This window comes from Thamnophis elegans, chromosome 13 (assembly GCF_009769535.1).
Source record: "Thamnophis elegans isolate rThaEle1 chromosome 13, rThaEle1.pri, whole genome shotgun sequence".
Classification (NCBI taxonomy): Eukaryota; Metazoa; Chordata; class Lepidosauria; order Squamata; family Colubridae; genus Thamnophis; species Thamnophis elegans.
In genome coordinates this window covers 26,154,906-26,178,191 of record NC_045553.1, presented here as the reverse complement: position 1 = coordinate 26,178,191, position 23,286 = coordinate 26,154,906, and the positions used below count along the sequence as shown (strand labels likewise).

Genomic DNA, 23,286 nt, shown 5'->3' with positions numbered 1-23,286 from the left:
ATATAAGTCTAAGTGCTATTGCTATCTTGCACTCTCTTCAATGATCCTTAAATGCAAACATTTCCAAGGGGATTTCAAAGTACATATAAATATTTTTCACAATAGCAGTGTACGGCCTCTGCTGAATCCTGGGAGCAGAGTCAAGGTCACAAGAGCAGATAGCATAAGCTCCAGAGATTATAACCAGTCAGCAACTATCTGTACAGCAGAATGCTCACGACCTTCCCAATGTCCTTGATCTAATTAAAGGGAAGATACAGGCATCGTCTGATCCCATGGAAGATGAATAAGGCCTAGCTCAGTTGTTCAGCATCCTGTCCATAGAAGACTGACAATCATGCAAACTTGAAGTTAAAGCAGTGTCTGTTGCAAATGACTCTTTCAAAACTTTGCTACCCTCCAGGTGTCTTCCTGTTAAAAATTTGACAGACTTATTTCATAAATGCCTAAAACAAACAAAAAAAAAGGCACCCAAAATTCATCCAGGCAAAAGAAGGCAACACCAAAGTGTTTATAACCTCCCAGATGCAATCTTTTCTTACAAGTCAAGAACAGACCAGTCAAACTATAGCCCCACTTCTCCAGCCTTCCCCTGCTTGGATCCTTAACGGCAGCAGGGGGTCTGTTCTCCATCTTCTTCCTCAGTCTCTAAACTTCTTAGGGCAAGTGTTGTTTTTTGTGATCATTTAGCTAGAGACGGCAGCCTGAGAAAATCGGCCAAATGACAACCACATCCTGCTAATGTTTGTTTGTTTATTTATAAAATTTATATGCCGCCCAATCCCAAAGGACTCCGGGCGGCTTACAGAAAAGAGAAAGGAAAAAAAAACACATAACGAACACATAACGAAAGTAAACAGTTTAAAATAGCAACACCTCATACATTCATTCTAATCGGGGCTGGACCTCAACGGTGAGGTCAACCACCCCAGACCTGCCGGAACAGCCAAGTTTTAACAGCTTTCCTGAAGGCCATGAGAGTGGTATGGTCCGGATCTCTGGGGGTAGCTGATTTCAAAGAGTCGGAGCAGCCACAGAGAAGGCTCTCCTCCGGGGGCCCGCCAGCCGACACTGTCTGGCTGACGGCATCTGAAGGAGGCCCAATCTGTGGGATCTTAACTGGCCGCTGGGAGGTATGTGGCAGTAGGCAGTCTCGAAGGTACTCTGGCCCTAAGTCATATAGGGCTTTAAAGGTAATAACCAACACCTTGACATGTGGCTTTACGATCTTGTTATATTTCTTAAATCATTGTAGTTAAGTGAGTAACACAGTTGTTAAGCGAATGTGGCTTTCTTCCTGGACTTTGCTTGTCAGAAACAGGCTGGGAAGGTCACAAGAGGTGATCATATGACCCCGGGACACTGCAACCATCCTAAATATGAGTCAGTTGCCAAGTGTCTGAATTTTGATCACATGACCATGGGGCTGCTGCAGTGGTTGTGAGATACTTTTTTCAGGGCTGTTGTAACGTCAAATGGTCACTAAATAAACTGTTGTAAGTTGAGGACTATCTTTATTTCCTGTATTATTTGAAAGCTTGTAGACACGGAAGTACTCACTGCTTTAGAGAGCCGGAGATCCTTTCCTTGCCATGTTTTGTTTCTCTTAATTTTCAAGCTTAATTAAGGCTTTGTGGTGCATAGTAAAAGTCTGTGTGTTCTCTTTTAATTCAGGAGCCTTTCGTGACTGTTCCAACATTGTCGTCCATGGTTCAGGGCCTTAGTCTTGAGTCAGCTCCTAGGCCTCCTTCAGGTAAGCTCTCTTGCTATTTAGGATCTGTTCTGACCTAGGCTTCCCCAAAAAACATGAGGCAAAAAACATGAGGCAGAATCCTGGTCCCAACAAAACCCCTTTTATTAAATGAATGTGAATTCCTCTCATTCACATTCAGCAAGGCCTGGCAAACAGTTTTTCAAGCAAGTAGTTATGACCTTGTCTATCTTGGAAAGCTGCCATGTAAATATTTTCCAAATAAGATGCTGTGCAAGGAAAGACTGGGCACAGAGTCTCACTTAGTCTCACAGAGTCTCAAACGAACGAATGAATTGTTTCCTGCAAAAGCCCACTCTCCTTTTGCTCCTCTTTTATTTCCTGTGGGATGGGCCAATCACCTTCCACCTGTGACTTTACTCCCAAGGCGACCCTGATTTCTTAGCTGTTCTTTTCTTCTGGCAGCTCTGTGCATGAACACAGGCTCCAGCTGTTCCTCTGCCTCACTGCTATCTAGCTTGAAAGGAGCTGAGAACTGACAGACGGCCCTGGCCCCCCTCTCTGCCTCTGACGCAGAGTCCTTGTCTGAGCCTTTCCCAGCCTCCAGGATTGACCCATGCTCCTACCCAACCTCCTCACTGTCCAACTCTGTTGCCAGCTCTGCTGGCAGCTGGCTGGCCACAACAGGATCTTCCTTCCTTATACCACAGTGATTCTCTTTGGAAGTGTAAGAAGAACTTGTGATTTATCTTAACTTTGTTTTTCAAGCAGTTTGTTCAGGCCGAGGCATTGCAGGGAGAGGAATGGGTGACATGAGCATGAAGCCCAATATAGATGTCCTGGGACCGCAGATGTTTGCAGGCTTGAGAGCAGAACCAGCTGGAGACAGCAAGGTGGAACGGGTGTTTTCTGGCCGTGGCAAGTGAGTTAAGCCATCTTGGGGTCAAGGTGGTTGATAAAAATGGCGAGTTGCATTAAAAACCTTGTAATTTGGTTATTTTGGTTGGTATAGTTTTTGGAGAACTAAGCATGAAGGCTTAGTTTTCTGTTTTTTTTTTTATTTAAGTTTCAGTGGTAAAAATGGGTGCCTTTATTTTAAGCAGAAACATGTTGTGGCATAGGTAATGACACAGATAATGTGAAAGCAAATGTTCATATTTTGTGCCTTACTACATACCTTCTGAAAAATTGCTGCTTTGGAAAAGAAAACAACAAAATTGTCTTATTTTCTGAGTTGTGATATCATGAAGTGATATTAGTGAGATTTATCTAACGTGAACATTGCACACGTATCTGCATTTTTTGTAATATTTACTGTATTTTTTGTAGTATAAGACGCACCCCCCCCCAAAAAAGCATGGAAATGTTGGTGCGTCTTATACATGGAATACAGCCATTTTTGGCCTCCTGAAGCCCCACCCCCGCATCCCATTTTTGGTAAAAACACGCTGCCTTTTGCAAAAAATGGCCTATTTTCTGCCGGTTTTTGCAAAAAGGGGGGCATTTTGCCTTCCCCAGCCCTGCTGAAGCCTGCATAGTGCTCCTGGTGGCCGGGGAGGACAAAAACCTTTTTTCTTACTTATCTCTTCAAAATCTTGGTGCGTCTTACACACCGGTGTGTCCTATAGTCCGAAAAATACAGTATATGTAATGCCCTTGAAATACTTGTCTCTTTTGGCTAAGAAAATAAATGGGACAAATCAATTCTGATATGAACTGACTTTTGCTCACACCTTGGCAGTTTCCCTCCGCCCTCCAGATCTGCCTTGGGTGGTTTTCCACTTCCTTAGGAGTGTATAAGGAGTTGGACTGGAAACTGAAAGTCCTCCATTAGACACAGAAGGCAGTTAAGTAACTTCCAGCCAGCCCCTCTCAGTCCAACCCACACACCACAGTGGGGAAAATAGGAGGAGGAAGGAGTATTATGCATGCCACCTTGAAATGTATAAATAAAACTGAGATACAAATCAAAACGTTGCTTTAAAGCTGGTTCAGGAATTCTGGGAGTTGAAGTCCATGAGTCATAAAAGGGCTATTGCCCTCCACCTCTGCTTTAAAAGCATTAAAATGATGCAGAAATTTTTTCTTTGTGCTTTTTAGACATCTTTTTTGTTCCCCTTTTGAATTTTCTCCAGGTATGTGGAAAGTGAAAAGCCATTTTTGGGGCTTGACAAAACAAACATCTTGGGGCGTGGCCGAGCCTACACAAGCCCCTTCACTTCGCCTGTGGAAGGTCGTCCAGCACCATCAATCAAATCTAGTCCTCCTGCTGTAATTTCGGATGAGCTTGTGGATAACAAGTAAGTGAGAAATAGTATGAAGAAGGCAACAAAGCCAAACTCCTTTAAGTGTAATAAATGCTGAATGCTGAGATCAGCAAATGAGGTGGGACTGGTTTTTTGATATAGAGTATTTTTTTATTGGCCAAGTGTGTTTGGGTAAATGAGGAATTTGTTTCCAGTGCATAAGCTCTGTGTACATACAAACAACAAAGTGATGTCATGGATACCAATAGGAGCGTGTAATAAGAAAGATGAGAATAATAATGATAATAATCCACTGCTTGGATCTGCACGCATATTACGAAAATATGTTATGACGTCCTAGGCCCCTGGGTGGAGCCCGACTAGTAATCAATGCCAAATCCGGCGAAACAACTGGCCGCTGTGATACAATTCTGTTGTTGCGATTAATGATCCATTGCAATTTGTGCAAAAATTATAATATTAAAACCAACAAACTGGTGGGAACATCAGCCTGAAAAAGTCACCGAAAATCAGATGGTCAAGATCTTGTGGGATTTCCGTATACAAATGGACAAAATACTGACGCATAACACACCAGACATCACACTGGTTGAGAAAAATAAGGTCACAATCATAGACATTGCAAAGGAACATGAAAAAATCGCAAAATACCAGGACTTAAAAATTGAAATTCAACGACTATGGCACAAACCAGCAGTGGTAATTCCAGTGGTAATTGGCACACTGGGTGCTATTCCAAAAGCACTGGAATTACATTTAAAACAGTTAAAAATTGACAAAATCACCATCAGTCAAATGCAAAAAGCCGCGCTGCTTGGATCTGCACGCATATTACGAAAATACGTTACGACGTCCTAGGCCCCTGGATGGGGCCCCACTAGTAACCAATGCCAAATCCGGCGAAACAACTGACCGCTGTGATACAATTGTATAATAATAATAATAGAGACCTACTATGTGGTTAAATATCCTTAGGCATAAGACAGTGCTGTGGGGATTAAGTGTTCAGCAGAGTAATGGCACAAGGGAAAATCACATTTTTTGCAGTGCCATTGTAACTTTGAACGGTTGATGAATTGTTGTAAGTTGAGGACTACCTGTATTCTTTCTTATTATAGAATAAATAATAGAATTTTGAAAGCTCAACAGTTTTTGAGTGCCCCCCCTCCCAATGCTACACAAATTACTTTTGAATGCTTCATCTTCTCAGGACTATGTACCGTATTTTTCAGAGCATAAGATGCTCCAAAGTATAAGATGCACCTAGATTTTGGGGAGGAAAACAAGAGAAAAATATCTGCCTCTGCCTCCCAGCAATTTGCCTCCTTCCAACAAACAGTACAGACAATATACACTGTTTGTTGTGTTATTTTTCAGACAATAATTATACAGACACTGTTAAAATGTGCTTTCTGGAAGTATAGTTATTCTCTGCTATTTAAAAGAATACCACTTTTTAAAACAAGTGGGCCTCTTCAGATCAAGCATTTATTTTAAAAAGCCTCTTTATTTTGTTAAGTTGTCTAGAACAATAATAAAGCAGTCTTTAAAAATTAAGTCTAACAATTTGAACATTCTATAGGCACTTATAGTTGTTGATTTACCTCCTTGCAGCAAACAGCCTGATTAGCACAAGAAAAAAAAACTGCCTCCCAGCAATTTTCCATGTGGAGCAAACAGCTAGTTTCACTTTCAATTTCTCCCGATCATCAGCTGTTAAAGGCTGCAGGGATTGCTATAGCTTATTGAAGTCTCCCCCCCCCCTTTGCTTCAAAGAGGTAAATTGCTGGGAGGCAGAGGCCAAAGGGTGGGAGGCGGTGAGTGGGTGAGGCTACATTCGGTGTATAAGAGGCACACAAATTTTCACCTTTGGGGGGAGATGCATCTTATACTCTGAAAAATACGGTAATTACTTCTTCAAATCCAATTCCCTCCTGCCCATTGGCTCTTCCTCCCTTCTGGCTGCTCTATATATGTCTTATGTAGTGTGGCACGTGAAAGAGATATCCTAGAGTGCTATAAAAGAGGCAGAGGATTGAGGCCTACGTAACCATAAACTCAGACCTGGCAAGCATTTTCAGGGCCAGGAGTAATCTTGTTATCTACAATTTTACTGTAGTTATATAATGTTGCTTTATTATTGGGGACTATTACATTGGCAGTGGTTCTTGCTTTTGCATGTTGCTTATAATAGCCTTGATTACATTAATTTACAAATGCATAAATAAAATAATATTCCTGAACTGGTAAGAAGAGAAGGTTAGAGACTGGGGAGTGATTGTTCAGATTCAGAAACCTAATTCAAATTACTAGAAAACAGAAACAATTTTCCTTGACTGATTTCTTTCAAGGTAAGTATAAGTATAATCTTTATTGTCATTGTACTTAAATACAACGAAATTGATTAGGTACTAGAAATATCACCTTTTTAAGGATTTTTAATTCTTCAGCGCATTCTTTGCTGAAATCACGGTGGATAAAAATCGGTGGTTTTTTAAAAAATGGATTTTTAAAATTTAAATTGGATTTTTTTTTAAACTTTTATCACATTTATTTCAATAAAATGCTTTTGGAGTAAAAATCTATCCAAAGATAGTTTTCTATTCAAGATACATTAATAATTTAGTTTATTCAGCATGAAATGGAGCTTAGTGATGTAGCATGAGGCTGCATATTCTGCAACATTGGGACTGATGGTGAGTCAACAATGGGTCAGAGGAATCGCTGCGGGACAGAGATGACAGTTGCTCTTTAAAAATTATGACTTAAATTGAGTTAATTTAAATCAAGCCTTTTTACTAGTGATTTAAATCATGATTTAAAACGTGATTTAAATCGACCTGATTTAAAACAAATCCACTCTGGCTGAAATGAACTTATTTTTAAGTAATGCTTTAAGTTATTGTGCTGCATTAATTACAAATATCTCAGATAGCCATAATCCAAAAGCTCTTGGCTATACATGTGCTCTGTTTGGAGTAGATACAAACAGAAAATCAATAGCTTAAGCGAAAGAAATGTTTTTTTTTCTTTGAATTTTCTGAATGTAACAACATCTGATGAACTTCTGATTTGTGCAAGTCTTTAGAGAAGATAAGCTATGTTTTTTTTCCCCCAGCTTGTCTAGAAAAAAAGTAAGAAATTGGGCTTGGAGTAGGACTGTGGGGTAGAAGTATGTCCAAGGAGCCAAGCATATACAAATTGCTTTTAGAAATATACCCCTGTTTTGGACAAAGGGGTGAGGTGTCAAAATATATCTTACGTTCTGACCTAGGCTTCCTGATACAGTAAAAAGCACAGGCTTAGTCCCAAAAACTCTCTTTTTATTTCAAAGGCTATAAATTATGTTCTTTCACAGCCCATAATGAGTCCCAAATAGTTGTAACCTACAGTATGCTGCCAAAGTCCTTGGGGATAAGGCTGATAAGCACCCACCTTTATCTTCCTGGAAACACTGCCAAAGACTTAATTGGCAATTAGCTTGGCAAGGCCACACTCAAAGGCTCATGTACCTTTGTTCCTCCTTTATGTCCTATGGGAGGGGGCCAATCATCTCCAAGCCTTACTCTCGAGTCACCCCTTCTGTCTTAACTGTTCTTGCCTTCTGGAAGCTCTGTGCATGCGTGTACTGGGAACAGGGGGAGCCGGTTCCTCTGCCTCGCTGCTGTCCGACTCTGGAGGCTCCGGAGGCAGCACATACAGTAACTCCCAGATGGCCCTGGTCCCCTTTCTGCCTCAGAGGCTTCCCCAGACTCCCGGACTGGCCCATGTTCCTCCTCAACCTCCTCGTTGTCCAACTCTGACCACAACAATCTTAAGAATAGATGTTCTTGACAGATGCATCTTTTTTATTGTATACACTGAATTGTATTTGTTTATGTAAAAATATAAATTGCTAATGCCAAATTTTAGCACACCTTTCATCCAAAAATGGTTATTCCCACTTATTGCTATTCTAATTATTTGAACATTGGAAAGTATGCACTATTGAACCAGATACAGTATTCATGAGGTTCAACTTCATCACTGTCTTTCTCTTAAATGAAGCAGAGAAATTAATATAAGTTACACTTTCATCCTTCCAGAGAACCGCTTAAGAAGCAAGGGTCAAAAGGAGTAGCAATTCCTTTGGCATTGAATCTGATTCAAATACACTGTAAAAATGAAGCTGTGTATCAGTACCATGTGACATTCAGGTAATAGTTCTTAAATCTTAACTCTTTCCTCCACAGTTGAAGGCAGTTGCTTTGGGGTCTGCCATGGCTTCAGTAACAATGTGGACAGAAGATCCAATATCTTTTATTCAAATTGTTCTCTTAAGTTGCAGTCCAATTGATGCTTCTTCCCACATCTTATATGCTAAAATTTAAAGGAATATAAATCGTGTTTTCTAGCCTTTGAAGCTATGTGGAAAATCTTTCATACTTTCTAAACCCTGTGACTGTCTTGATATGGTGCTTTCGAAAGTACCAGTTGTCAGCTTTATGAGCTAAGAAGGCACCTGTCCAGATGGTTAGACTGAACCCAAATATTTATTGCATCCAAGGGCAGCCATTTTATCTAAGTAATTTGACTATGGGTGTTAAAAGTTTTTGGAGGGACCCCCAAATTGTCTGTCCATTGATATATTTCACTAATAATGTAAAGCTGTAGGGAATCTGAACATTTTCTTGTAGAAATGCAGCCGAAAGGCCATGCATCTTCTTTGAAGCCAAGACTGAAAAAGAAAATAGTTACAGCTCTTCCTTGATGCTGTCTTTCAGTGAAATAGCATAGCCAACCAGCATCTAGAGGTTGCCTTTCTACTGACAAAGGAATGAATTGTGACAGTTTTTTTCTGTGTGGATATTTCTGTCTGGAAATACACATTCTTTATTTTTTTCCTGATAAAAATGTACCACCCATTGTTGTTTTTTCTTGATTTTCCTCTTGTCTTCCAGCCCAAACATGGAATGTAAAAGCGTGCGTCTTAGGATGCTGAAGGAGCATCAGTCGGTGATAGGAGACATTTCCGCATTTGATGGCTTTCTTCTCTATTTGCCCATCAAGTTGCCTCAAGTAAGATTGAGGGGGAAAACAGAAGAGTTTGCTTCAATATTATCTGACACTGGCATTTAATTCCAACTCCTTATTTTGTTAGTTGTCCAACCCCCAGTCTATTTGGATGGAGTACCACCTGAATTTTTTTCTGTCTTCTAGGAATAACCAAGCTGATACTGAGCTTGAAATATTTTTAGTTCATGAAGATAAATACTTTTTAAAAAATATGAATTGAAATAGTGATAGTGTGTCCTACGTCCGAATGTTTTCCTAGTCTTCTGTGAGTTTGGAATTGAATTGTGCCCTGTTCATTTATTCTTTTGAATTATACTGCAACTGAAGTGTATCTGATAAGATTGAAATGCTCCTTGTGAAATGAGCCAAAGGACTCAGTTCCTTTCTCCTTTTTCCAGGTTATTTTGTGATTTCTCCAATAGCAGCAGATGACAGTATATCTGAATATCTCAAAGGATTTCACTCTACATTTTAGCTGTGGCTATGACTATTATATTAGTGGATAACTTTGTGCTCCAGATGTTTCTTAATACAATTATGATCTACCTGTCCTGTGATGCCTTGGGTGATGTCCCCTCCTATACCATCCTTCACAAATTATCCAGTGGTTGTGTGGGCATGGTGTGGCTTGGGCGTGGCAGGGGAAGGATACTGCAAAATCCCCATTCCCTCCCCACTCCTGGGGGAAGGATACTGTAAAATACCCATTCCCTCCCCGTCCCACTAACCTGCTTTCCAGCTCATTCTCCTGTGCAAAGCAACAGAAGACCCAACCAATCAGCTGGCACTCTTGGGAGGTGGAGCCAGTCAGAGGTGGTATTTGCTGGTTCTCCGAACTACTCAAAACTTCCACTACTGGTTTGCCAGAACCGGTCAGAAGTGGTTGAATGCCATCTCTGAAATTATCCCATAAGATAGTCTATGGAGATTCTCACTCATCCAGATTATGGTTGTTCCAAAGATGCTTTATGAAGAGGCAACTAAAGTTTTTGGTTTTTCTTTGAAAATGTTTTGTTTCTCGTGCAAGGAGCTTCTTCAGAGCTGAAGAGTCTTCTTGGATGAGAAGCGAAACATCTTCAAAGAAAAACCAGAAAAGTCCAGTTGCCTCTTGAAAAATCACTTTTGGGACTCCCGTAAGATAGGTTGAGCTGAGAGAGACTAGTTCAAAGTCATTTAGCTTTCTGTATTTTAAACAGGACTTAAACAAAGGTCTCAACATCTTCATCAATGTAACCTTGAAAATATTAAAGATTTAAAATGATTTGTTTTCTAACATTTTCTTAAAAGAGAACATGAAAAGAAGGACTAGGGTGTGACATGATAGCAGTTGTCCAATATCTAATGGGCTGCCACAAAGAAGGGGGGGGTCAACCTATTTCCCAAAGCACCTGAGTGCAGGACAAGAAGCAATGGATGAAAACTAATCAAGGAGAGAAGCAACCTAAAACTAGGGAGAAATTTCCTGTCAATGAGAACAATTAATCAGTGGAGAAACTTGCCTCCAGAGGTTGTAGGTGCTTCATCGCTGAACGTTTTTAAGAAGGGATTGGATAACCATTTGTCTGAAATGGATTTAGGGTCTCCTGCTTGAGGGGGTTGGACTAGACTTCCAAGGTCTCCTACAACTCTGTTATTCTGTTAATATTATATTAAGCATGAGCTTGCTTTCAAGGGTATCTCTTCAAGGCATCTGTACCCATTAAGAAAAAAAGTTGTCCAATCTTCATGCTTCAAGGGGTTTTCATAACAGAAAAGTTGAGAATCAGCAATATGGCAAAAGAATAAGTATATTAATACAATATGCAATTTCAACAGCAACAAAATAAGGCATAGTTATAAACTGGTTTGTTTCACTTTTCATTTATGTTTCATTTTGTCTTTATTTTGTGTGGATAGACTTTCGAAAACAAAGCACTCTGAAATGTTACTCTTAGCTTGAGATGGCTAAGTTATACATAACATCTTTTTACTGCAACATTTACTTATTGGCAGGAATTGGAACTGATTATTTTGTAATTTATTTTGTAAACATAATTGTTTTGGAATTCTTAGGCTGTCTTTTACTGACCTCTATTTGAGTTCTGATAGAATATATTTCTTCTACTTTAGAATATTAACCTGAAGTGTGTAAGAAAGACAGATGGAATGGAAGTCAATTTAAAGATACAGATGACCAAAATTCTGGAACCAAGTTCAGAGTTGTGTATCCCGTTTTACAACGTTATTTTCAGAAAGTGCGTAATTTCTGCTGTTTCACATCTGGACTTGAAGCATCCCATAAGTACAGCCGTTCTTAAAATAAATGAATGTTATACAAAATACCAATGTTAAAATGCTTAGACCTGTTTTCTTTTAATTGAATTTATCAACATTGGCTGAATGTTGACCACTATGGATAACATTTCCAATCTCTGTAATTGAATGAGTGTGAGCATTTTTATTTGATGTGTCAGAACAAAAACTCGATAGACCTAACCTAGAAAAGCTTTGCACAATTAATCGTTCAAATATAACATTCGTGTTTATTTTAAAGCCAGTTCATTTTAATATATAGCAGTGCAACTTTAAACCATCAATTTGTATCTGTTTACTCAGAAGGAAATGTGGACCTCTGTAATGAATGGGGGCCAAGTGTCCTATATAAGATATTGGGAAAATTTTACAACTGGAGTTTTATACAAATAGACATACTATGCAGAGAAAGGATGGGATTTAGATTTTTGCATTGTGCAACAAGTACGTGATGATTACATGAAATATAAATGGTTGCAAGGCTCTGTTTATTTTTAAATAGATATATGTTGTAGTGACCAGTTGGCATGCTTATCATTTCAGTACAGATAAAAGAAGTGATTGTAAATTATTTTGATTGGTTCTTTTTCTTGGTGCTTGAAATTACCTTAATCTCAATTAATCTACATACTTCATGAAAGAGGGTACAGCAGTTTTCTCTGTCAGCAGTACAGATAGTTTCTGTTGCTAAGCGAGACATTTGCTAAGTGAAATTTACCCGATTTTATAACCTTATGTGAATCACTGCAATTGTAAAGTTATTGACATGGTTGTTAAGTGAATCGGGCTTCCCTATTGACTTTGCTCATCAGAAGGTTACAAAAGGTGATTTACATGACCCCTGGACACTGCAACCGTCATAAATATGAGTGAGTTGCCAAGGGTCTGAATTTTGATCAGGTGATCATGGGGATGCTGCAACAGTTGTAAGTGTGAAATATGGTCATAACTCACTTTTTTCCTGTGCTTTTGTAACTTTAAGTGTTCACTAAATGAACTGTCCATAAGTCAAGGACTACCTATACACTTTACTGCAACCTGATCTAGTCGAGGTGCATTCAGGATCGGAATCAATTTGGGATAACAACTGAGGCCACATAGAAAGTATAGGTAGGATTATATATAGTAATGTAGACTGCAGAGAAAAAACCCCATTGGCCTTTGGATCAATCCCTATTTTAACCAAAGATCCCAGGTAAGGGAAGATTTTGATTCTTGGCTCTTGCTCATCAGGCTCGAGAAGTAAATGGGAAAGGTCAGCAGTTTGGTGGTTTGAATCCCTAGCTCCGTGTAACGGAGTGAGCTCCCCTTACTTGTCCCAGCTTCTGCCAACCTAGCAGTTCAAAAGCATGCAAAAAAGCAAGTAGAAAAATAGGAATCACCTTTGATGGGAAGGTAACAGCATTTCGTGCGCCTTTGGCGTTTAGTCATGCTGGCCACATGATCACTGAGACGTCTTCAGACAGTCCTGGCTCTTCGACTTTGAAATGGAGATGAGCACCGCCCCCTAGAGTGGGGAACGTCTAGCACATATATATGAGGGGAACCTTTACCATTACTATTATTTAAAACGAGTGTCAAACTCTATTTCATTGAGGGCCATATCAGGGTTGGGCATGCCCATCTCGACATCACTCATGTCGGGGGCGCCTGTGGTGGCCTGAGCACTCTTGCCAGTGAAAACAGAGCTCTTGGCAGCCACATGTGCTCCTCCCCCCTCCAAGCTCTGTTTTTGGCTGTGAAGGCCTCCTGCAACCCTCTGTCAGTGAAAGTAGAGTTGGGGAGGGGGGCGTGTGCTGAGGGTTTGGGAGCGTTACTAGCAGAGGGTTGCAGGAGGTCTTCGCAGCCTACAACGGAGCTTGGGTGTGGGGCATGCGTGGCCGTCCCAAGCTCCATTTCCGCTGGCAGAGGCACCATGGGCCAGTCCTCTGCTGTTTCCTGGGTGGGCCCGTGAGCCAGATCTGGCCCACGGGCCTTGAGTTTGACACACACACACACACACACACACACACACACACTGATTTAAAGGAATGGAGCCTGCATTTAGATCCACTCGAGATGAAAAGTAGAATGAGATCGTTTGACATCTGCTGCACTGCTGGATGCTGGAATGCAAGTGGATTTTGGGTTGTGCTTAGTTATTCGTCTTGAAATCCTGAAATGAAAGAAAATCTAGGTTCTTCTGGCCTCCTTTGGTAATGGGACTGGAACGATAGTAGAGATTTTCTGTGCCAAGAGTTCATGCTTTAAACAGCAATCTCATTTCTCGCACGGTGCCATGCGCTTTCATCGGCCATTGTATATGGCAAGTATTAAAGGATACCATTCACGGAAAGACTCTGTCCCTGCGGCTCAGGAGAGGGGGAGACTGTGGGTCACATGATCCTTACAGGTTCCTTTTAAACAGAGATTAGGAAAAAACATATTCTGCCAATAACCGCTAAGTATCATAGCTGTTCCAACACTACCTATCTCCAGTGGCTGCTTAAGGATGAACAGTCTATAACTACAGTGCAGGTGGCCAGTTTCTGTGCAGCAGCCCTGGAGATTCGTCGCAAACACACATCTTCTCCACCATAGCGATGTTATGTAACAATTGTGGCAAACCCTTTGGGCTGCTTAGTCACTTCCCTTTTAGCATTGAACCTACAGTTTAGGGATTGCAACTATCTTATAGTCAGACCATGTATAATTGACACTGGATTTTATTATAGATTTTAGTTGTTATTTATTATTTTATAGTAGAAGTTTTAACTGAATGTATACTGAGTGCTTTTATTTGTTCTGGTCACTGGTCTAAGACTGTAATAATAAATTGTTGTTCCCAGTGTCATATTTATCTTGGTGTTTTTTTTAATGTTATTCTAGAGTGATGAAGATTTTAGATATGAAACTTGTTGGGAGAAATTTCTATGATCCTACCAGTGCTACTGTTCTTCAGCAGTACAGGTTGGTATGTTGCTTTGTGCACTACAGTGTTTTTGTCTTTGATTAATTGAACTATATGCTGTGCAATAGAAATAATATTCTTTTAAAATGTATGATGCTGATATATTTTCACACATTCTATAGCAAAACCTCAATAGGTACAAATTGAGTTACTTTAGCTAATTGCACTGTATACCAAAATTAGCTGCCTTGTGTTTTTGGAAAGACTTAAAATAATACATATTTTTGGTGGATTATTTTATTCATTTATTTGTTCCTCAATCCTAGTGAGTTTTGGATAGTCTATGAACATTAATAATAATAAAATATATAATAATAAATTGGCCTGCAATTTCATCACGTTATAACTTGTGTTTGTTCTGTGAAAGTATATTTTAATAATCAGTTGCATATTAAAACTTATTGGAATTGTAAACAGTGAAAACAGACAGCAGCAATTATTAACAATGACTGTGTTTATAAAATCAATTTGCATCTTTTAATAAAAGAGTTTCTGTTTGTTACTAAAAATTAGCCTCTGTGTATTTTTGTCAAAGTTTGCAAATATGGCCTGGCTATGCAACCAGTATCCGAAAGACAGATGGTGGCCTGTTTTTGTTGGTTGATGCTGTTCATAAGGTTATTCGGAATGATTCAGTCCTGAATTTGATGTGAGTAAAAATGATGATATCTTAAATATTTATAGAGAGCTGGTGCCATCATAGAGAATCATAAGATGATGTTGATCCTGTGTGCTTTAGAATGCAGAATCCTCAGAATAAATTTATATTGAACTATCCAATATGCCAAGTATCTCTCATGCAGTTCATTATTTGGCTGTGTAAGACCATTCCACACCATTCAAAAGAGAATTAAAAAAACAACCCAGAAGGAAACAAAAAGGCTACATAACCCATCCCCTCCAGCCACCAACATTCAGATAAGCAGGGATCAGCACCAATCGGACCAAAAACAATATTCTAATCAAGGAACAACCAAATAGGAAATTACACTTCCACCAAAACTGACAGGGAAAACTACTGAATATAAACAGGCAGCAAACCCTTCCCTCACTTGCATTGGAGGTGTTACCTAGTTGGCTAATGAAACATCTGTAAGCAAACAACCAAGGTCAGAGAGCACCAAGAACTCCAAAGCATTGCTAAGTTAGGGTAAGATGAGTGTATTTGGCAGATGGGATGCTGCCAGTGGGGTAAACAGACTTCTTTGGTAAACTCAAGGTGAGACTACAACTTGTGCCTTCCTGATTTTTAACTTGAAGCATTTCTGTTTTCATAAAGGCATAGAATTTATCAACAGAGTCGGGAAAATTTCCAAGACGAATGTACAAAGCAACTTATTGGCAACATCATAATTACCCGTTACAATAATAAAAATTACCGAATTGATGACATTGATTGGAACAAGACACCACAGAACAGTTTCACCATGTCAGATGGGAAGGAAATCACTTTTCTAGAGTATTACAGGTAAAAGATTACGATTCAGTGTTTCTACAATGTCGAGATAAGATGGGAAGAAGAAAATAATTAATGGGAGTAAGACATCCAGTATCTTGCTTAGGTTTTGTTAAAAGTGTCAGCCATTATCAGTCATTAAGTACTTTGGCTTAATTAGAATTGTTTTTATTAGGTTTTTAGCTGTTGATATTTAAAATTATCAAGTGAGTTTTGTTTTCTTCCTAGAATTCATATAACATTCTCTTTCCAGTAAAAATTATGGGATCACCATTAGAGAACTTGACCAGCCACTGTTGATTTACCGAGTTGAAAAAAGAAAAAATCCTCCAGAAAAGGTGATAATTTGAGCAGTTGCAATTAGAAGCAACCAATTTGTAATGCAGTCCTCACTAAAATGGCTTGATTTATGTGACTTGTCTTGGGCGAGGTTCCTGGACTAGGAACACTTTTGAGCTATGACAGAGGATTATGGGAATTACTATGGGGCAAATATGGTGGGTGTGGCTTTGATTTCTCCCACCATCACCCCACCCCCTCAGATATTCCCCGCAGGTTGTTGGGTTTTTTGTTAATAGATTAGTTAATTTAGAAGGAAACTTTAGGCTGTGATGCCCCTCACTCTTATAGCTTAAGCCCTTGTATGAATACAAGCATTCAGCTGGCATAATATTGGAAATTGTTGGTCAAGCACTTCAACCTTCCTCTCTTCCAGCAACAAATAGGAAGAGAGGATGGGTCTTAACTATTGAGTCTTTCAAGAAAAGACTGGACAGCCATTCATGTGAAATGGTAAAGGGTCTCCTGCTGAAGCTGGGTGTTGAACTAGATGACCTGCAAGGTTCCTTCCAACTCTGTTATTCAATGTTCTGTTTATTACTGCTAAGAAAAGATATCTCTGAGTGCTAGTCATAAGCTATTAGCTCTTGTGTTAACTATGCTAGCCCTGGACTAGTCCGACTATCACTTAATGTTTATTCACAAGGTTTGGAGAGAAAATTGTGATAATTAAAAAACCAAACCCACACCATCTATTTGGTTTTCTGGTCACCATTCCCTTTCCTTCCTTCCTACCTAATCTGTATATGGCATATATCAACCCAGCTGATTTTATTAATGATTTATTTCTGTATATGATGTGTGATAATAGGTTTTGTTTTTAATTTTCCTGCAGCTTCAGGAAGGTGAAATCCTGTTAGTGCCAGAACTTTCCTTCTTGACAGGCATTCCTGAGAAGATGAGAAAAGATTTTAGAATTATGAAGGTGCTTGACTATATACTTTATACAGAATTGGAATTTGTTTATACAATTCTCAACTTCTTACTACATCAAATATTTGGCCTCACCAACTTTTAAGTCAGAGCCCTAATTTTGTTATTTCAATAGCATCTGAAGCTTTCCCGTCACGCTCTGCTTGAAGAAGGATTCCCTTGGCCTCCCACAGATCCCATGTGGCTATGTAGTGACATAATGGTGGCTGACATTTTAAGCTTGTCAAATCAGCCAAAAGTTGTAGTTGCTAATCACTAACAATTTACTCCTCCTACTCAGATCACAAGATAACAATGGTATTTTTCTTGTAAAGAGGTTATTGGACTTCTAATATATATGAAACACATAAGGGAATATCGCTCCTGCTGCCTTGAGTCCAGAAGCAGTTTTACAGGTGGAAGATGTAAACATTTTGTTGAGGTACCGATGTTTAGTACTGTAAGGAGCCCCAGGCCGCTCCTGAGTGAAGGAGTGGAACTGCCAGTTTGAACTGAGGTAACGGAATGTGAGGCAACTGGTAGTCGGAACAGAGTTCTTTTCAGGTGGGGAGTGGGAGTAGAACTCCTTAGTATCAGAGCGTGTTAATTATTGTATAAGAAATTGTGGCTTTACTATAAAAGTAATTTATCACTATTTTTCACACTTACAACTGTTGCAACATTCCCATGGTCACATGATCAAAATTTAGGCGTTTGGCAACTGGATCATATTTATGACTGTTGCAGTGTCCCATGGTCACGTGATCCCCATTTGTGACCTTCTGACAGCAAAGCCAAATGGTGATGCCAGATTCACTTAACAGTAGTGTTACTAACTTCACAACTGCACCGATTCACTTTACAATTGTGGCAAGAAAGGTCATAAAGTGGAATAAAGCCTACTTAACTATCTCATTTAGCAGCAAAAGGTTGGGCTCAATTGTGGTTGTAAGTCAAGGATTCTGTTCAGAGGTGTCTACAGGATGTGATTAAAAAACCCTCAAGATCGTGATCAATAAGTGTGCCCCCCCCCAAAAAAATCTGTTTTTTTATGTGCAACTAGCCGATAACCCGGTGTTGCCCGGTTATAGGGGGGAAATGTCCAGACCAAATGTAATTTCTAATGTTGGATTACCAGAGGGAAGCTCCTCCTTCAAACTGTTGCTTTGCTGGTAATTTGTGTATGCTTCCTTTTTTGAATGCAAGCTAAAGTGCCCCCCCCTTGCTCCCCCCCCTCTTGTGTCCACTCTGCTCAGGACCTTACGCAGAAAGTCAACATGAGTCCTGAACAGCATCATGCCTCTTTGCTCCAACTCCTGAGCAGAATTGAGAAGAATGAGAATGCCCATAAGGAATTGTCCCGGTGGGGTCTTTTCTTGCATGGAGATGTGTATAGGGTAAGGAAACTTTGTGTTAGCTTTGTCAGATGGGATCCTGCCTATTTTATGAAAAATGATTTTGACAAGAAGAGATTAAGGAAGGTGAAGATTACCTCATTTTGGGAGGAGGATGTGGGCCCCGCAGTGGAAAAGACCTACCTTATGGAGTGCAGTTCCCTGGAGGGGGAACCTGGAGCATGTCTCTCTTGCCAGAGCTGATGGGAGGAGCTGGTGTAGTTGGGGAAATGTGCTTCCTCAAATAAATCAACCCGTGTCATAAAAAGCATTAAAGATCCTAGACAGAAGGTCTGCTGGTGAACCGTGTCAGTTTTTTTTAAAGGAACAATTCTCTCCCCAGTGTGACTCCCTCAACTTTTAAAACTGAAATTCAACTTTTTTAAAAACAGGTTAACAGAGTTGGAAGGAACCTTGTAGGTCATCTAATCTAACCCACTGCCCAAGCAGACCCTACACTATTTCTGACAGATGGCAGTCCAGTCTTTTCTTGAAAGCTCCCAGGGTTGAAGCTGCCACAACTTCCGAAGGCAACTTCTGTTCCATGGGTTGATTATTCTCACTATCAGAAAATTCCTCCTTATTTCCATGTTGAATCTCTCCTTGTTCAGTTTCCATCCATTGTACCTTATCTGGCCTTCAGGTGCTTTTGAAAAATAGCTTGACCCCCTCCTCTCACTGGCAGCCTCTCAAATATTGGAAGACTGCTATCTTGTTTCCCCTGGTCCTTCTCTTCACTAGACTAGCCAAGCCCAGTTCCTGCAACCGTTCTTCATATGGTTTAGTCTCCAGTCCCCTAATTTGTACTGTAGTACAGAACATCTCTGAAGCCTGCATTTTTCAAGAAGTTAGACATGGAGTGGTTGGTGAATCAAGATTACAGGTGGGGAAAGGAAACAAAAATAAGCTTTACGTTTGAGTAGTCATAGGGGGAAAAAACCTCTTCCTTTTTGTGAGTTGTAACTTTTAAAAGATTTTTAATTCTTCAACTCTGTTGCCTTGAGCTTCTAATAATCAGATTTAAAATGACTGCCAAAGTAGGTCAGGTGCTGTCCACCAGCTCAAGGCAGGAATGAGGTGACAAATTCAGGGATCAATCTTACAAAACTTTCTGATCAGGGCCCAATATTTGCTACCTTTGGGTAAATACTCTTAGGACTTTGCAGAAATGGATGACCTATTTATTTTCTGTTATTAACAGTTGTCCTAGATCTGTGATGGCGAACCAATGGCACGCGTGCCGGAAGTGGCGTGCAGAGCCATCTTTCTGGGCACACCATCCGTCACCCATTGCTTTTCCGGGTTCCAGCATGCACATGCGTGCTGGCCAGCTGGTCTTTGTCCGTGTGGGAGCACCGGAAACTAAGAGCAGTTCCCTGGCATGCATGTGTGCATTGGGAAGCTGAGCTTCGGTTTCTGGCATGTACATGCACATGGTCACCTGGTCTTCCGGTTTCTAGTGCACATACACACGAGAAGACCAGCTGGCCGGCGTGCATGCATGTGCTGGACACTGAAAGATCACCTTTCTGGCACGCTGGTTTCCAGTGCTTCCCCACCCACATGCGCATTCTCCCATTTTGGCACTCAGACCTGAAAAAGGTTCGCCAACAATGTCCTTGCTGCTGCTGAAAAATAATTGCAAAATAAAGAGAAAAGAATACATAGGTTAGCTATTTATTTTCTATAATGTAGTTAACCTAAACCAAAAAAAGGAAGTAGGGGATAGTAGGGAGATCATTTTCTGGAAGGTCATAAAGATCTGGCTTTGTCTCAGCCTGAGTGTTTCAGGGGACCAGTGAGATGTTGAAGTGGCGACATTGCTCTTATTTTATTTTTCAAAATATGACCGTGTTTAATATGTTTATTGTTTTATGCTGCTTTTGCTTATACCATGTCCAGAATCACTTCTTGTGAGATGGAGGAGGCAGAGCAACAAATTCTCAGTCTCGCAGTTCTGCCTTGTACAACTTCGTAGAGTTTGAAAATCACAACACGCTTTTGCTGAGCCTCTTTTAAATCTGTGAAATAGCCGCTCATGTGAATGGAGCTTCACACGCAAGTGCAAGCGCCCTCTGTTATGGCACAAAGCTCCATTTGCGTACATGGAGGGCCTGTGTGCCTGATGCTCGCACAAATGGAGCTGTGCGTCCACCTGCCACACACACACACACACACACACACACACACACACACTTGCACAGGGCCGCCAAGCTGGAAAGGTTAGGAACAGCTGCTTTAAGACATATTTGGTGCTTAGCTCTGGGATTAAAATGGGCCGAGGGCTGTCACAGGTCTAGCCTTGTATACAGCTTGACTGTTTTCTTTTTGTTTGCTTGTTTCAGACCACAGGACGCGTCCTTCCCATGGAAAGAATAAATTTGAAGAAGTCCTCCTTCAATACCTCGGAAGACCTAAACTGGACTAAAGAAATCAGCAGAGACTCCTGCATTTCTGCAGTAAGCTTAACTTTGGGTGTGGGGCACTCTTCTGTAGGGTGTAACAGCATTCTCTTCAATACACACCAGTAGTCCTCGACGTAACAAGAGTTCATTTAGTGACCATTTGAAGTTACAACTGCACTGAAAAATGTGACTTGTGACTGTTTTTCAGACTTAGGACTGTTGTGGCATCTCCATGGTCACATGATCCAAATTCAGATGCTTGGCAACCGACTCATAGTTATGTGTTCTGACCCCCTCCTCCATCCAGTAACGAAAGCTGAGACAAACTTAACTAGAATGTACTTTTAATAGCAAGAAGCCAAAATCTTGGTGGCTGAAAGCCAAGCAAACAAACAAACAGATAAAGGATCTTGGCAGCAAGTCAGACAAACCTTGGCAGCAATCCAGCCTGCCAAGTTAGTTGCGTTCTCTTTAGTCAATGCGTTGACTTCTGCAAGAGGGGCGTGTCACAGTCTTTTTTATAGGCTGGAGAGGAGCCTAATGACCACCAGCTGAGCACAATTACCTCCTGTAATTGCGTAATTGTTTCTGACGCCGAGTAGCTCTTCGATGGCGTGCGTCCAGGAACAACTCACTGCTGGCTTCTGGATCACTCTCCCTTGTCTCCTCCCCACTGGTCCAAGGCTCAGGCGCCACCTGGTGGCCAACCAGTCTCTCTGCGCCCTGCTCAGAGTCGGAACCCTGTGCAGGGTCCTCCACATCCTCCAGAGCCGACTCATAGGGCCCCTCGCTGTCAGAGTCTGGTGGCAGCTCCAACGGCTCCTACTGGGCCACAATAGTTATGACGGTTGCATTGTCTTGGAATGATATGATCACCTTTTGCGACCTTCTGACGAGCAAAATCAGTGGGGAAGCCAGTTTTACTTAACAACCTTGTTACTAACTTAACTACAGTGATTTGCTTAAAAACTGTGGCAAGAATTGTCTTCAAATATTGCGGCATCCCCTGGTCATGTGATCCAAATTCAGATGTTTGGCAACTGACTCATATTTATGATGATTGCATGGTCCTGGGGTCATCTGATCACTTTTTGTGACCACCTGACAAGCAATGGGGAAAAGGGGAGCTGGATTGGAAGAAGAAGAGCATGGTTTTAAAAATCAGAGGAAGAAATATCAGTAACTTGTATTACGTTGACAACTGTTTAGTCTGTTAACTGAAAATGCAAAGAGCCTTCAAGCTCTGGTAATGAAAGTCAAAGGGCACAGTGAAAAATATGGCTAAAACATAAAGAAGATTAATAACCAGCTGTAATGTTGATACTGAAGAAATTGAAATGGTGGATAGCATTTGCCTTTTGGGATCATAAACCAGCAGTTACAGTTTTATAGCTTTTAATGTTGTAAGGCACCTGGAGTCGCTCCCAAGGCAAGATATCAATAATACCTAGACTTATGTACTGCTTTACAGTCCTCTAATAGTTTACAGAGTCTGCCTCTTGCTCCCAACAATTTCGGTCTTCATTTTACCCACCTCTGAAGAATGGAAGGCTGAGTCAACCTTGAGACGGTCAGGATGGAACACCTGGAGTGAGCAGTGAGTTAACCTGCTACGCTGCATTGTATCCATTGCGCCACCACAGCTCACCAGGAGACGGGCAGTAAACGAACAAACGAATGAATGAATGAATGAGTCATTGCAGTTGTTAAGTGAATCACGACTTTAAGCAAATCCAGCTTCACCAATTATCTTTGCTTATCAGAAGCTGACTCTGAAGGTCACAAATGTTGATCATGTGACCCTGGAACACTACAGCCATCATAAATGAATGCCAGTTGCCAAGACCCTGAATTTTGATCACAGGGCCATAAGCTTACTGGAACAGCTTTTAGAGTAAATATATGTCACTTTTTTCAGTGCAATTGCAACTTTGGTCGCTCAACAAATGGTTGTAAGTCGAGGACTCTGTTAGTAAAAAAAATATATTATTATCCTCAAATCCCTCGGAAGCCATTACATTTTAGCAGGTGTCTTGTTTCAAGTGTCAAAAGTATGTTGCTTTTTCTTCTATTTCTTAGGTTCCAATTCATTTCTGGGCACTATTTTACCCAAAGCGGGCGATGGAGCAAGCGCACGAACTAGTCAGCATACTGCAAAAAATCTCAGGAGCACTTGAAATCTCATTAGCGGCACCTATTTGGAAAGAATTGAAAGATGACCGAATAGAGACATATGCCAGAGCTATCAAATCATTGCTAAGTAGCGAGGTGTGAGTTTATGGGTTTGTGGTTTTATGACGGTGGTTTCCTGCTATAGTCCTCCCCCCTTGCAGCATTTATTGATCTTGCTTTCAAATGAAGTATACTGAGATACAGAATATTAAGACAGGAAGGGAGAAGGAAGAGGAATATATAGTTGGGATGGATAGAGCAAATGTCTAGAATCTGATCTTGGTAAACCTTTCCTGGGAGGAAGCTGCTGAGCCTCAACAGTTTGCCTTCTAA

The 23,286-nt window shown here is 40.6% G+C and overlaps 1 protein-coding gene across 1 annotated transcript in view; it reads left to right on the top strand.

Annotated features, from left to right (window-relative positions):
• Positions 1-1,677: 1,677 nt before the first annotated feature.
• The window catches only part of PIWIL2 (piwi like RNA-mediated gene silencing 2), a 39,229-nt gene continuing 17,620 nt past the window's right edge, over positions 1,678-23,286 (top strand). The window contains exons 1-14 of the mRNA XM_032229716.1: positions 1,678-1,753; positions 2,483-2,633; positions 3,847-4,011; positions 8,064-8,174; positions 8,919-9,036; positions 11,143-11,267; positions 14,194-14,274; positions 14,811-14,924; positions 15,555-15,743; positions 15,985-16,069; positions 16,906-16,995; positions 18,239-18,379; positions 20,722-20,835; positions 22,861-23,049. Coding sequence (XP_032085607.1) covers positions 1,708-1,753; positions 2,483-2,633; positions 3,847-4,011; positions 8,064-8,174; positions 8,919-9,036; positions 11,143-11,267; positions 14,194-14,274; positions 14,811-14,924; positions 15,555-15,743; positions 15,985-16,069; positions 16,906-16,995; positions 18,239-18,379; positions 20,722-20,835; positions 22,861-23,049 — 1,719 coding nt within the window. The 5' untranslated portion in view covers positions 1,678-1,707. The remainder of the gene's footprint in view (positions 1,754-2,482; positions 2,634-3,846; positions 4,012-8,063; positions 8,175-8,918; positions 9,037-11,142; positions 11,268-14,193; positions 14,275-14,810; positions 14,925-15,554; positions 15,744-15,984; positions 16,070-16,905; positions 16,996-18,238; positions 18,380-20,721; positions 20,836-22,860; positions 23,050-23,286) is intronic.